The sequence below is a fragment of the Schistocerca nitens genome, chromosome 1 (genome assembly GCF_023898315.1).
Source record: "Schistocerca nitens isolate TAMUIC-IGC-003100 chromosome 1, iqSchNite1.1, whole genome shotgun sequence".
Lineage (NCBI taxonomy): Eukaryota > Metazoa > Arthropoda > Insecta > Orthoptera > Acrididae > Schistocerca > Schistocerca nitens.
Genome location: NC_064614.1, coordinates 109,178,683 through 109,193,082, shown reverse-complemented (window position 1 = coordinate 109,193,082; position 14,400 = coordinate 109,178,683). Strand labels below are relative to the sequence as shown.

Genomic DNA, 14,400 nt, shown 5'->3' with positions numbered 1-14,400 from the left:
ACTGAATAGTGCACGGTACATCCAAACCGTCATCGAACCCATCGTTCTACCATTCCTAGACCGGCAACAGAACTTGCTGTTCCAACAGGACAATGCACGTCCGCATGTATCCCGTGCCACCCAACGTGCTCTAGAAGGTGTAAGTCAACTACCCTGGCCAGCAAGATCTCCGGATCTGTCCCCCATTGAGCATGTTTGGGACTGGATGAAGCGTCGTCTCACGCGGTCTGCACGTCTAGCACGAACGCTGGTCCAACTGAGGCGCCAGGTGGAAATGGCATGGCAAGCCGTTCCACAGGACTACATCCAGCATCTCTACGATCGTCTCCATGGGAGAATAGCAGCCTGCATTGCTGCGAAAGGTGGATATACACTGTACTAGTGCCGACATTGTGCATGCTCTGTTGCCTGTGTCTATGTGCCTGTGGTTCTGTCAGTGTGATCATGTGATGTATCTGACCCCAGGAATGTGTCAATAAAGTTTCCCCTTCCTGGGACAATGAATTCACGGTGTTCTTATTTCAATTTCCAGGAGTGTATTTATAACTACTGACAAGTAAATGAAGAAACACATAGTGTTTTCCCGAAAATGTATGTCTGTCATGATTTGCGAAATCCCTGTAAGGAATCAGCCTGGTAAAATACTGGAACTACTATACACATCGACACTTCAAGCTTCAGACACAAAAGCAGGTCCCATCTGGCAGTTAATTTGCATAGCGGTGAGACGTACCTCTCCAGGGGACACCACCTTGATGAAGCACTGTCCATGCGGGTGGAGAGGCTTGTGTATCTGCGTGAATCTGAGGGCTATGCCGAAGGTAGAGGACCTTAGCTGATGGATCAGACTAAGAGTGCCCCACAAAGTCCCATTTTCCCTATCCACTCCTAGTCCTTACCCAATTCCCTTTCTCAACCCAAGGTGTGATGCGATTCATGCTGAGGGGTGCATGGCACATGGGAAGATGTGTCGCTAATGGAGCCTCAGGGATAACGAGCGACCTCTCTAAGTAGTCTTACAAAGCGCAGGGACCGTGTAGATCTCCAATCTCGTGGGACCAAGATGGACACGACTAAGCAAAATAAATTAAAACTGAGAGGCAAACTGAGATCTCAGACACCCAAACATCGTGTTCAGGACCGATGGAAGGCATTCCCATTAGTGAATCAGGGTCTAAACCTGAGATAGAAGTGGGAACTGTAACCGAGAACTTTAACCAGATCAAAATTAAAGCCTTGTCTGGGGCCCAGAGGGGGAAACTCCTTAGGGAACAGAGACAAAGGGAACAGAATGGCTTCACAAAGACAAGTGGAGGGAATTAAAAGGGCTTGAGCCTAAGATCCCCCAAGAAAACACTGTCTCGGGTTGAAGGGGATATGCAGACCCTCACAATCTCGAAGACGGGCAGCAAGAGGATAAGGGAGCAATCTAAGAATCCTTCCTCCCAGGATAAGTGAGCCCAGAAAAAGCCAGGGCAAGAAATAGGGAAACAGACCTATAGTACTGCACTCTCGGTTTTTAATATGGCAGTTATCCAGGAAGGCTATCCACTGGTAGCCGTCACCTCGCAGCTGGAGTAACTTGTACAGATTGCCCTCTTTGTTAAAATTGGGGGGGGGGGGTGATGACACTCGTCCAGGACCCAACTTCAGGAGAGTCTCTCTGGATCGTGGTGCTCTCATTTTTGTTTGTGAGGGGGTGCACACGGTGGAATGGCTTAAGGACAAGGTGCCCATGACATCCCATGGGAGGATGTGAAGCTGCTGGTCAAGACAGCAGCGGAGCTCTTTAAGACTGCAAAGGTATCAATATGGGTACCAAAGTTCCTTAAGGATGTCTCCCCTAACACCCTGTTAAAAAAAAATAGGGGTCCAGACCACAAAAGTCTCGATAGAGGACTGGAGAGTAATCAACCAGAAGGTTGTACAGGAAGGACAAGCCCTGGTGGTGGGGGTCAGAGAGGAGTCCCTTAAGGCGATGCGAGAGAAAGACCTGAAATTGTTTTAAGGGTTCTCGCAGGTCGCTGTCAGGGTTACCAAAGACCTCAAAGGCAATGGTGGCAGCAAGACGGAGACTGGAGGTGCTGCAGATTAAGCTGAAGCACAGTAAAGGGGCCTCTGCTGCCGTGAGTCGCTGCCTGGGGATGCAGGAAGTGGACATGTCCCTGATACAAGAACTCTGGGTGTATCGGGCCTCGGTGGCACTGGAGGTAAACTGATTTATACTAGAAATCTAAGAAACTCCAGAACATGGATCTATGAAAGAAATGGAATTTCTTTCGTGACAATGATGGATTTCTGCTCAAGGGACCAAGTGAGCACCAGAATGCAGCAATGGAGGAAGGTACCAAGAGGGAAATTGTTTTGGCCTCAACATACCTTCTTACAAAGACCTCCCTTGGAGGTGAGGAGACTGACAAAAGCTTCCAAAGGCAAGGTGACCAACTGTTGGTTGGAAGCAACGCTAATGCCCACAACCTAATGTGGGGCAGCAAGGACACCAACAGTAGAGGTCAGTACCTCCTGTAATTTCTCTTAGCTAACAACTTGGTGGTCCTGAATAGGGGCAATGAACCTACATTCAGGAATAGCAGAAGGGTAGAAGTAACTGACATAACCCTCGGTTCCATGATGATGGACAGTTATGTCAAAGAATGGCATGTGGCGTTAGAGCCGTCCTCATTGGACCACATGTACATGAAATTCAAGGTTGAAATGAGAATCAGACAGACCATGACCTATAGGAATCCCAGGAAAACAGACTGGGAGACATATAGGAGGGACCTTGACTTAAGCTTCTCGGAAATTAAAACCTCGATAAGGAATCCATTAGAGTTTGAGGAAGTACCAGAGGCTGTTACCTTTGCTATAGCGGTCTCGTATCAGGACAATCACCAAGAAGTGCGCAAATAAGTGTGTGCATTGGTAGAATAATAACTTGGAAACGCAAAGAAAACAGGTACGAAGACTGTTTATCTTGCAAGATGTAAAGGATAAAGGGTAAAATATCGTGAGGCCCTTGTCAACTACAATCTTGCAATTACACAAGCAAAGGATGCATCCCGGAAGGCATTCTGCGAGGGAGTGGAGAACATGGCTGCTCAAGCCAGACTTCACAAAATCCTCACTAGAGTACCAAACAATCCAAGAGGTACGGAGGAAGGAGGATGGGCAATATACAAAGACAGCACATGAGACGCTGGAGCTTCTCCTCAAAACTCACTCTGCTCAATATGCTCTGCCGGACAACACAGACCATATTGTGATCCCAGAGAGACAGTGATTCTCAGGCTCTCGAAGAGGGGACTGGGAATCGGCCAATGATTGTGTGGACTTCAACAAAATCCAATTGGTGGTCCAATGGGTGGTGGGAACAATCCAACCGTTCAAGTCACCTGGCCCAGATAGAATTTTTCTACCTCTCCTGCAACAGGCAGGTTATTCAAGGTATTCAATGTTAGCCTCGCAGCATGAGTCATTCCCAATTCCTGGAGGGCAGTGAAGGTTGTTTTCATTCCAAAGCCAGGGAGAATTGATCATACCAAGGCCAAGGATATGAGACCAATCAGTCTGTTCTCATTTATTCTCAAAACATTGGAAAAACTGGTTACTGAATTCGTTGGGGAGAGGAGGCTAATTAGGGCCCCTCTGCATTCAAACCAACACGCATATTAATCACGTAAATCAAATGAGGCAGTTCTTCATCAAATCATTGGGAAGGTGGAGAAAGCACTTCACTTCCAAGAAATCGCCTTCTGCATCTTCTTGGACATCGAGGGGGCCTTCAGCACCACGACCTCCGATTCCATGGTAAGGGCAGCAGAGGTGCATGAGCTAGGTACCATTATATGTAGATGGACCAGGGCCATGCTTAGTGGAAGGGAGACAGAGGCTACCATGATTAATGAAAATATGGTAATTAACACCACTAGAGGTTGCCCACAAGGAGGAGTTCTGTCCCCTTTATTGTGGAATATAGTGGTGAATGAACTTACTGAGGAACTAAATTCCAGACAATGCTTTGCCAAGGATGCGCAGATGAACTTGTCATAGTAATACTTGACAAGTGTACTGACACAGTTAGAAATATGGCACAAGGTGCATTGGACATTGAGCAAGACTGGTGCATTAAACAGGATCTAAGGGTTAATTCTAAGAAGAATGTTGTGGTGCCATTCACGAAGAGGCACATCCAACACTCAAGTTGGAATCTAAAGCTCTTCGATGAAACTCTACCTGTGAAGGGGATAGTGAAATATGTAGGGGTAACATTAGATGAGAAAGTAACATGGACCTCTCACATTACGAGCATCTGCTCCAAGGCGAAAGGTGCTCTAATGAGTACCAGAAGGGCATATGGTAAGAACTGGGGCCTAAGTCCAAGATGTATGCACTGGATATACACCACAGTGGTTAGACCTGGGATTTTCTATGGGGCCGTAGTGTGGTGGAAGAAGGTAGAACAGCGGGTTGTAGCTAAGGAGCTTGCTAAGGTGCAGAGACTGGCCTGCTTAGTCATAACAGGCGGAATAAGCAGCACACCAACCGCTGGGATGCAAGCCATGCTGGACATGCCTCCACTACACCTTTGGGTCAAGATGGAGACAGCAGCTGAGCATACAGACTTAAAACTGGTAAAAACTGGATCTCATTGGGATATCCAGAATCGCAGACTAAGATAATAAGTGTGGTAAATATAGGAATCTAGGAATGGCTGGGAAAATGCCAGCCGACTATATAATAACTCCCAGCTGCTTAAACAAGCCTTACAATATAATAATTGGAAGCAGGGAGCAGTGGGAAAAAACAGTTCGACACCGTTTGGTTCGTTGATGGGTCGTTGATGGGTTGGGGCAGGGGTGTACAGGGTTCAACCAAGACTGGAGGGCATCATCTCTGTAGGAAAAATGGCCTCGGTATTCCAAGGAGCAATTACTGCAATCAGGACATGTGTGGAGGAGAATATGCGTATGTGCTACAAGGACCGTAGCATCTACTACTATTAAGACAGCCAGGCAGCCGTGAAATCAGAATCAAAGCAGGAATGATACGTTGCTAATGTAGCAAGAACGAAAGGTGTACGTGCAAGCGTGCGGTTCTAGGCGCTACAGTCTGGAGCCGAGCGACCGCAACGGTCGCAGGTTCGAATCCTGCCTCGGCAATGGATGTGTGTGATGTCCTTAGGTTAGTTAGGTTTAATTAGTTCTAAGTTCTAGGCGACTGATGACGTCAGAAGTTAAGTCGCATAGTGCTCAGAGCCCCTTTGTACGTGCAATTTTTTTGAATATCACAGAACTTACACTGGTAGTACAAAAATGAAGGTGACTCCTTTTAGCGGGATTGGAACCGTTGCCTTGTCCACGACACTCTGGCGAAGCGCGAACGCCAACCACTTGACCACAATAAATTCTTATTGCCGATAGCTTCACAAAGATACATCAGTTACATAATAGACGCTTAGAACTTCTCTTGCGATTTTCTAGGAATTGCCTGAGTATTGCACCTTACTACCTTCACAATGTGTTGTTTTAATTGTCTGTTACAGGTGTACAAAGTTTGAAGTCAATCCGTGGTCCTAACGTCGCGGCATACTCTTGTAAGATCAGTTTAATGGCATTTCCTCTGTGCAGGTCCCTTTAAACTGCACTGCAGCCGTTCGTTTTTGTTGAACAATTGTTACATTTGAGACTCCCAAACTCAAGAGAGCTGCTACGCCATCGTTCGTGTTTCCATTTGTAACCATTCAACGTCAGCAGTAGATGGCCTCAAGCAACGGAGTGAACACGGGATGCGCCACTTAGCGTGGCTTAAAGGCAGGCTTGCGATATCGTCTGTCGCCGGAGCTTCATGCTCTTGTTGAGAGTGTTTGCCCAGTCACCGCTGAAATAGTTACATCGGCCAACTCACTCGCTCGCTGTATAAACTGGCACATCCCCTGTCGAAAGTGAAAGCGTGCCTTAATGTTTGCCTACGGCCGGAAGGGATTACGTACTTATAATCAGTGGCGAACTCTTGGACACGGAAGCAAACAGCTTAGTTTAATTAATGAGAGAGCGGTCCGACCCTCTCTTCACTAACTGCGCACAGCTGACATCGGCCATAAAGTCGCTAAAAGATAAACACGACACCAGCGCGAGTGTGGACAAACGACACCCGCGTAACAGCAGTCGCAGCGGATAAACGCCGCAAGCGCTGATGTAGAGGGTCGATACTGCATACTGCTCAGCGCTTAAAATGGCCGTCAATGACGGCCGTTTTCACCTCTAAACAGACGTACTTCGGCATGCGTCGTGTAACACCACCCACGAAGTTATTTACCACACAAATTAAAATTATGACAATCGGGAACCATTGCACTTCAGACCGGCGGTTCTCTGACCCCAATTCGTGGAACCACACATGTCTGCGAAAGCCCTGCAATATTTGTCTGTCGAAACTAATTACACAACAGTGACACAACCACATTGGTCTGATTTGAAAACACTGCTGACTGTTGGGCGACTAATTCAGAGGTACGAGTGTGGATCAAATAGTAACACTGTTGTGTCACGAACAATTTAATAATGAACATATAACAACGGAAGTAGTAGAGATCATATAGCCCGAACTGTCCTCTTCACAAGACCACCGTTCCACACAGCCACCATGCAGTTGTACACAGCTGCACCATCGTTTAATCCAGGCGTCAAAACCAGTTTGATAAAATTCATGGCTTTGCTTCTTGACCCAGGGTTTTAAAAACCCAAGTTTCGATGTTGATTGTGAACCCTAACGCGTCCGTCTCGTTGAATCACTTCTTCAGCACGTCCTCGATTGGTATCTGTGACAGATGTCACTCTCTGGCCGCTGTGCGGTTTATCTGCAGTGTCCGTTTTTCCGCCACCTAACTTCTTCACCCAACGCCGTTCTTTGCTGATGTCCATTACAGCGTCCCCGTATACTTTCTTCATGGGTGAGATCAACACAACTTTAAAATAAAGGCACGAGAAACAAAATATAATGAAAGGATACGGAATACATATAACTACAGATGTCACTGGTAACTGATTATCTGTGTGAGCAATCAAATAATCACGTCTCATTACAACGTTTCGAAGCAAACCTTTTGCTGAACTTGAAATGACATACTATCGTGCAACTTTCTGCGTGTCTGCACGCTATTAAAAAAAAGTATATATATATATATATATATATATATATATATATATATATATATATATATATGAGGACAATTTCATAACTGTGCTGCAATGGAACGGAGAAATTTATGGCTAATTCATTTATAAAAGATCTTGAGACAAAGAGCGGCTCGTACAGGTTGTGATTGTGACACGTTACTAAAACGATACCATATGGCACATAAAGCAACAACAGTTATGGAATCTGAGCATCGCTTGGAAAAAAATTACGATGTATAAGTAAATCTCTTCTGTATTGCGATATTATAAGTAACGTACCGAAAGAATTCAAAACTCAATGGAATAATGCATCACCCATTTTAGAACGATTTACAGAAACCAATTTGTCCCTGAGATCGGAGTTAATATCTACCGACAGTAACATTTCCTAAATAAATATATCCTACGTGTGTCTACCGTCAAAATTAAGTCGAAAACTCCACGAATCTTTGCGTCGACTGCAGATAATGTGATACTGAAGGTGTTTGACTTATTCTAAGAAAGAGGTAAAAATTCTTCGAGGAAAACTGTATCAAACGTAGCGCCGTAAGCAACGAATAATTTTACCTCTGCTTAATGATGGCTGAGACAGAGATTACTTTCGTTGTTCTGCTAGAAGTTCATTTAATTCGATAGTGTGAGACTGCATTCCTAACACATTACTTAACTAAATATGTATGAATAAGAACCAGTCTGATATCGGTAGTTGTGGACTAAGAGAATGAGATGGGTTATTGTTTAGGAATGTCTGCTTAACGGTGACTTACGCTCTCTGGCAGTGTCGGGATGTATTAGTTTGCGGATGATGCTGCATATCTCTTGTTGCCGGCCGCGGTGGTCTCGCGGTTCTAGGCGCGCAGTCCGGAACCGCGCGACTGCTACGGTCGCAGGTTCGAATCCTGCCTCGGGCATGGATGTGTGTGATGTCCTTAGGTTAGTTAGGTTTAACTAGTTCTAAGTTCTAGGGGAATGATGATCTAAGATGTTAAGTCCCATAGTGCTCAGAGCCATTTCTATCTCTTGTTTTCATAGTTTGGCTGGGTATCTAAGGAGGCCACCCCACTAAATGTAAGCTATTAGCAGTTCTGTGACACAGGGAGACAATCAGTATCATAAGAAAAATTTGAAAATTAGGAAGTCATAAATCCGCAAGCTGACCGAACACTTTAACACTTTATTCCCATTGGCCCCATTATCCCCCTCCTTCTGAGCATCTGTAAGCATGAGTACCTATAAGGTAGCGTTAATACGATCATTGATGAAACTTGCCTGTGATTTCATACAGTAAGCATTCTTTGTCACACAAGAACCAGTGGAAGGGAAGAAGATGTACAATGTATTATGAAAAATAGTAGCCTTGAAAGCAGGTGGTGAAATTCCCGGTAATGATGGCTTCACACGATTTCAGTCAATGGTCACATTTTATTGTAAAGTGTGTACTCGCATATGATCCCTCCTTTAACTGAATTAAGCTCTGACCATGTAGTAAAAGATTATTTTGTTGTTGTTGGGACTTACCTCCTGGTGGATCCGTCTCCGTGAATCTTCTCTCCTTTCATAATTCTGGAAGGGTCTCTTACAGAAACTGACAACACTATACAATAGAAAATTCTGTGAAGGTCACATCAGCTTCTCTTAAAAGTTTGCTAGAGATGAAACCTAGGTTACAGAAATGAACACTGAATGTTGTAAAACTAGCAATTTTCTACAATTAATCTCTCTCAAAGTTTACTTTCACTATCATCTGAATTATGTTCCTGCTCTGATTCTAGATAAAACTAGTCTATAGCACTGGACAAGTTGTTAGTGAGCTAAAACACCGCGACAAATGTATGGTAGAACGAAGAGTACTCCACACCACAGAAAATCCAACTCTATTTGTACCTTAATAGCTACGACTATTCTATTACTCATTATGTACTTGTACTAATGTAAATGTTTATAAGGCTATAACTATAAGACATTGATCTTTATGTTAATTACTCTACAGCAAACGCATCGTTATTAATTTGCTGACAGACTATGAGTTCTAATCGGGCACTGACCACTCTCCAAACAACACTAATACCTCCTGCTGGCGAGGAAGGATAAACACTTTGCTTTCGTTCTGTATTGTTAATGCTAGTTTCAAAACGTGGAAAGAGCTGTGCAGCTATTTTTACAAAAAGGAAACACGGACATACGTTGTTCTCGAGGCCCGCAACTGTTAATCTTACAATACCATGTAACTATTTAGAGTGAGACAGACTCAAACACCACTTTTTTCTTTTTATTCAAAGAGCTGTCAAAATATTTTGTGAAAGACAGTATTAATGAAAGAGAAGAGGAAGTAGTGTAGACGACGGTCAGATAAACACGTTTAATAACCACTACCGACGACTAACTGAAGATGTGTCACTGACGCGAAGGAACTCGAAAGGTGGAAGAAATTGTATTTACAATTAATATTGACAAATTGTGGGACGATTGATAACCTAATCATACGTCACCCGTTCAAATTCTCTAGTCTTTGAGTATGACGCGAGTGACGATAATAGGAGTATTTTATTTATCACCCGTTGTAAAAGGAGGCGTTTTCAGCAGAACCGAAAAGTAAGGTTCACTCTTTGAGTGCTGAGGTTTTTGAAGAAAAAAAAATTATAGTCACAAATTAAGTGACACAAATGATTTCAAAATGGAGACGTGTGAAGTGCGTGACGATCATTCGCAACTGATGCGTTGTGTCCTAATATAATGTGCTGGTAGAGCCACGGAAACATTGTCATAGTAGAACAGCTTCCAATTTGAGTAGCTGTAAGTTGCACGAGTATTTTGGCAGAAGTAAGCCATCCTTTCAACTAGCCCAGTATCAAAACATAAACAACATCGGAAAATTTAAGCGGAATGACCATATACATCATCTGATGAAGGGAATAATGGATTCAAAATATGATTGTATATCTGGACGTACATAAAGTTTCTTCATATCCCCGAATGGTCATGGTTAATGTTACCTTGTGCAAACGTTTCGAGTCCAACGGCAAAGCCTGCAGTACGACCACGAGAATTTTCGGAACGTGAAATACGAAGAGAACGTCCTTTCACGGCAACGAGAGTATATTATTCACTGATTTCCCCAAGCATGGCTCCATGCTCATTGCTAACGTTATGAAGATACAGTTCATCAGAACTTGGAAACAGTTCAAAGTTCTCGACTGAAATGCTTTACTTTGGGAGAGCTGCTCACCGTGCCGAGAATTAATGACATAATACAAAAAGAAAGAAAACTTATCCCTGTATTGGTCGGTTCGTCGAACCTTCATTTCAAGGAAAATCCTCGTACAATTGAGCACCCCCCACAAACTAACTCCTCCAAAATGTCACTAAGAAATCTGGAATATCCCTGAAACGTGATCAAATAGCGCACGTGGTAGAGCACTGTCTGTGAAAAACAATGTTTGTGTGTGAGGCCTAGTCTGTTATACGGCTTCAGCGTGATGCGGACACTAAGTTCGAGATATTTCTGTAGCCTAATTTTCCACATTGGCAAATTCATTAGTACTCTCTTTCATCTGATAAAGACGTGTTTTCGGAGTTAGCTTCCTAGTGATCAAAAGTCGTCTAAGAGGAGAGAACATAGGTCTTATTTCGCGACAAATATGTTAGCAAGTTCGGTAATTACACTCTAAATGAAACCGCATGCGAACTTGACATTATGCATGTGAGTGTCTCTACCATATTCACCTTTGAAATGATGTACACGAATGACCGTAATGAGTCTTATTTAAGGACCTCATCTCTAAGCATTCCAGAAGACAGCCACAGGGGTACAGTTTACCTAAAAAATAATCGCATGTAATAATCGTATATGCATTTTGAATTTAAATCAATGCGCTTGAAGACAGATGTATAAGAGTCTGAAACGAATAGCATAAAGATCAGTAAATGTGGCCAGTTACAGTTATTCTGCGTATTTCGGTTGATATTCATAACAGCCATGGTTAGGCCTAAACTGACAGATCGTACTTTAAGATATTTAACTCCAGTGAACAGAAGATTCGAAACTAAATGTAAACACCTCTTACAACTGTTCCGACTGGCCGACTGCTCCCTATAAGGCAGTACGAGGAGTAATCTATGATAACGGGACATGTGATTAGCGTGTCCCCAGGCACTTCAGTCATTAAGCCGTTACAGGCAGTGGATGACTCCTGATAGTACCTCTGCTTTTAAATTCAAGCAACTCATCATTTGACCTCACGAGGCTGGAACCCATTCCAGATGTCCAGATTTACCTGGAATCGAACCCGGAGCCTTCCACATCGAAGACAGCGACTCTAATGATTCCCCTGACGAGATTATATAAAAAAAATCTAAACTACCGAGTGTAAAAAAAAACGTGTGTTAACTAGCTACATCGTCAACAACAAACGGGAAGAATTTCACTTTCATATGAATAGTAAAAAAGGAATGAAACCTGTTTTAATTCGCGGGCATCCTTTGCTACAATGTATGCCAGCTCCTTGAAGAATGAAATGCAAAGTGTTTCCTTCCTGCACGAGCAGCAAGTCTCTACACAAGCCACTTACCTCTGTGACGGCCGAGAGATGTTGCAGAGAAAAATTCGATCGGTGCATTTCTCTCGGCACCTCTCCGCGTCACACTGACGTACACTGCACCGACAAGCAAAAACTGCATTTTAGAATCAAGCATTTCATCTGCCCGAATGAACAGTGACACGTCCGTCAGCAGGTCGTTTGTCGAGCTCGATGAAATTTCCCTCAGAGTCGTTGTCACCAAATTAATAAAGATGGAACCAAAAGCGATAGGTGCTGCGCGGAGGCCGCAGCAGCAATAGTAATAGAAGTAAAAGTGTCTACGGTACCTTTTTACCGTCTAGCTCGTGCGTGCCTTGGGCTAAAACCTTATCTACGCTAGCCGGGTCGGCGAACGTGATAAACCCGAAGCCCCTATAAGACAACATAAGAAAATTTTACTAACAAGAAGGAAAACAGACATCTACTTGCGTAGGCAGACAACAGCTAGACAAGAATACACAGTAAAACTGTAAATCTAAGGCTGGTAAAAGGAAAGAAAGAAAGAAAGAGAGAGAGAGAGAGAGAGAGAGAGAGAGAGAGAATGAAGAAGGAGGCACACAGCGCTTGCAGCAAATTAATTTCATAAACAGCAAAGAATCGGCGTCATCTCGGCGTTTCAGCAGGCCGTGGTGCTCCAAATTAGTTTCACTGATCTGACTGCACGTCAAAACCAGTGACGGGTGCGTTACAACCGTTTCCTCTATTATTCAGCGCATGCAACAGCAATGTTAATAAGTGAGAAGCTATATGCCAACAGTGAGCAGCGTACTGAATATTACATCTCATGGCAGATTAAAACGTCGCAACGGACATTTGTGTCTAGCTGATTCTTGAACTGCAACTGTACAGTGAATACGCTACGACTGACGTCCTTCAACTCGCACCAGGAATGTATCCTCTACACTACTTCGCACTTTTATGAAGACTCATGGCTGTAAAAAGAGAGAATTGGCTCGTAACACCTCACAGGTTCAGACGAATTAAACGAATTAACGCAAGATACTACCGCGGTAAGGTATACCAATTTTGCTCATTTATTTTAGCTAAAAATCTCTGCATTTGATGGTACGATATTGCTATAACTCCTCTTCACAACATAAGATTTTATAAAACATAAAAGATGGTCGCCGAGCGGTTCTAGGCGCTTCAGTCCGGAACCGCGCGACTGCTACGGTCGTAGGTTCGAATCCTATCTCGGGCGTGGATGTGTATGATGTCCTTAGGTTAGTTAGGTTTAAGTAGTTCTAAGTTCTAGGGAACTGATGACCTAAGATGTTAAATCCCGTAGTTCTCAGAACCATTTGAGCCATTTGAAAGAAGAGTGTACATAATGAAGAAAGTCACTTACATGACTACCAATCAGCTACTTAGCTGCTCCGCCGTATTCACTTTACTCCAAATAGGATATCAACAGTGGACAACATACGAGAGTTATTTATTTTTAAGGTCCGATCGGTCGCGAAATCGAAGCCACAATAAAAGTCAAAAATTTTTCATTTGCAACATTTAGCTACACCCTCCACCTACTTTGCCCATACAGTGATAAGCCAAAACTTTATGACCACTGCCCATTACGAGGTTGGATCCCGCCTGGTGGCATTTCAGGCACGTGACGCGGTAACGAAAAAATGTAAACGGAACTCACACGGACGGGGGATCACTCTAGCGAAGATATATGGCTGCTAATGGGGAAATCCGTTGAAAAAAAGAGACTTTGACAAAGCGTAGATTGGTTTTCAGAAATTACTGCAACCAGTCGCCTTTTATGTAGATGTATTTTATTTAACCATGACCGGTTTCGAGCTGCCTAGCAACTCATCATCAGATGGTGTATACATTTAGTGCTTTTTAGTACCCATTGTGTGGGTGGTTGAGTATCTGTGGAAATAAATCTTTTTGCAGGTATATATATCTCTTTTAGGACGTATTTTTGAAACCATTGTGTCTTGCTCTTTTAGGACGTATTTTTGAAACCATTGTGTCTTGTTTTTCACAATTTCACAAGTTAAAACTTTCACTAGATGTAGATTACTTTTATGAGGCACTGTTGGAAACATATATCTCGTTTTACGTAAACATCGCTGAACACACTTAGCCACAGATACGAATACAGGATTTACACATTTATAATGTGTAAATCCTGTATTCGTATCTGTGGCTAAGTGTGTTCAGCGATGTTTACGTAAAACGAGATATATGTTTCCAACAGTGCCTCATAAAAGTAATATACATCTAGTGAAAGTTTTAACTTGTGAAATTGTGAAAAACAAGACACAATGGTTTCAAAAATACGTCCTAAAAGAGCAAGACACAATGGTTTCAAAAATACGTCCTAAAAGAGATATATATACCTGCAAAAAGATTTATTTCCACAGATACTCAACCACCCACACAATGGGTACTAAAAAGCACTAAATGTATACACCATCTGATGATGAGTTGCTAGGCAGCTCGAAACCGGTCATGGTTAAATAAAATACATCTACATAAAAGGCGACTGGTTGCAGTAATTTCTGAAAACCTGTTCACACCACAGTCGCAGTGCTCCACATCCACAATGGATAAAAGTCTTAAAGCGTAGATTATTATTATGCTTATTATGCAGAGCCTGTGAAGCGTATCTCGAAAACGGCTAAGCTGGTCGA

The 14,400-nt window shown here is 43.2% G+C and overlaps 1 protein-coding gene across 1 annotated transcript in view; it reads right to left on the bottom strand.

The window, feature by feature from the left end:
* Positions 1 to 14,400, bottom strand: part of LOC126253606 (RNA-binding protein Musashi homolog Rbp6) — a 1,376,810-nt gene that overhangs the window by 1,130,535 nt on the left and 231,875 nt on the right. Inside the window, exon 3 of the mRNA XM_049955272.1 lies at positions 12,043 to 12,127. Within this exon, the coding sequence (XP_049811229.1) occupies positions 12,043 to 12,127 (85 nt within the window). The remainder of the gene's footprint in view (positions 1 to 12,042; positions 12,128 to 14,400) is intronic.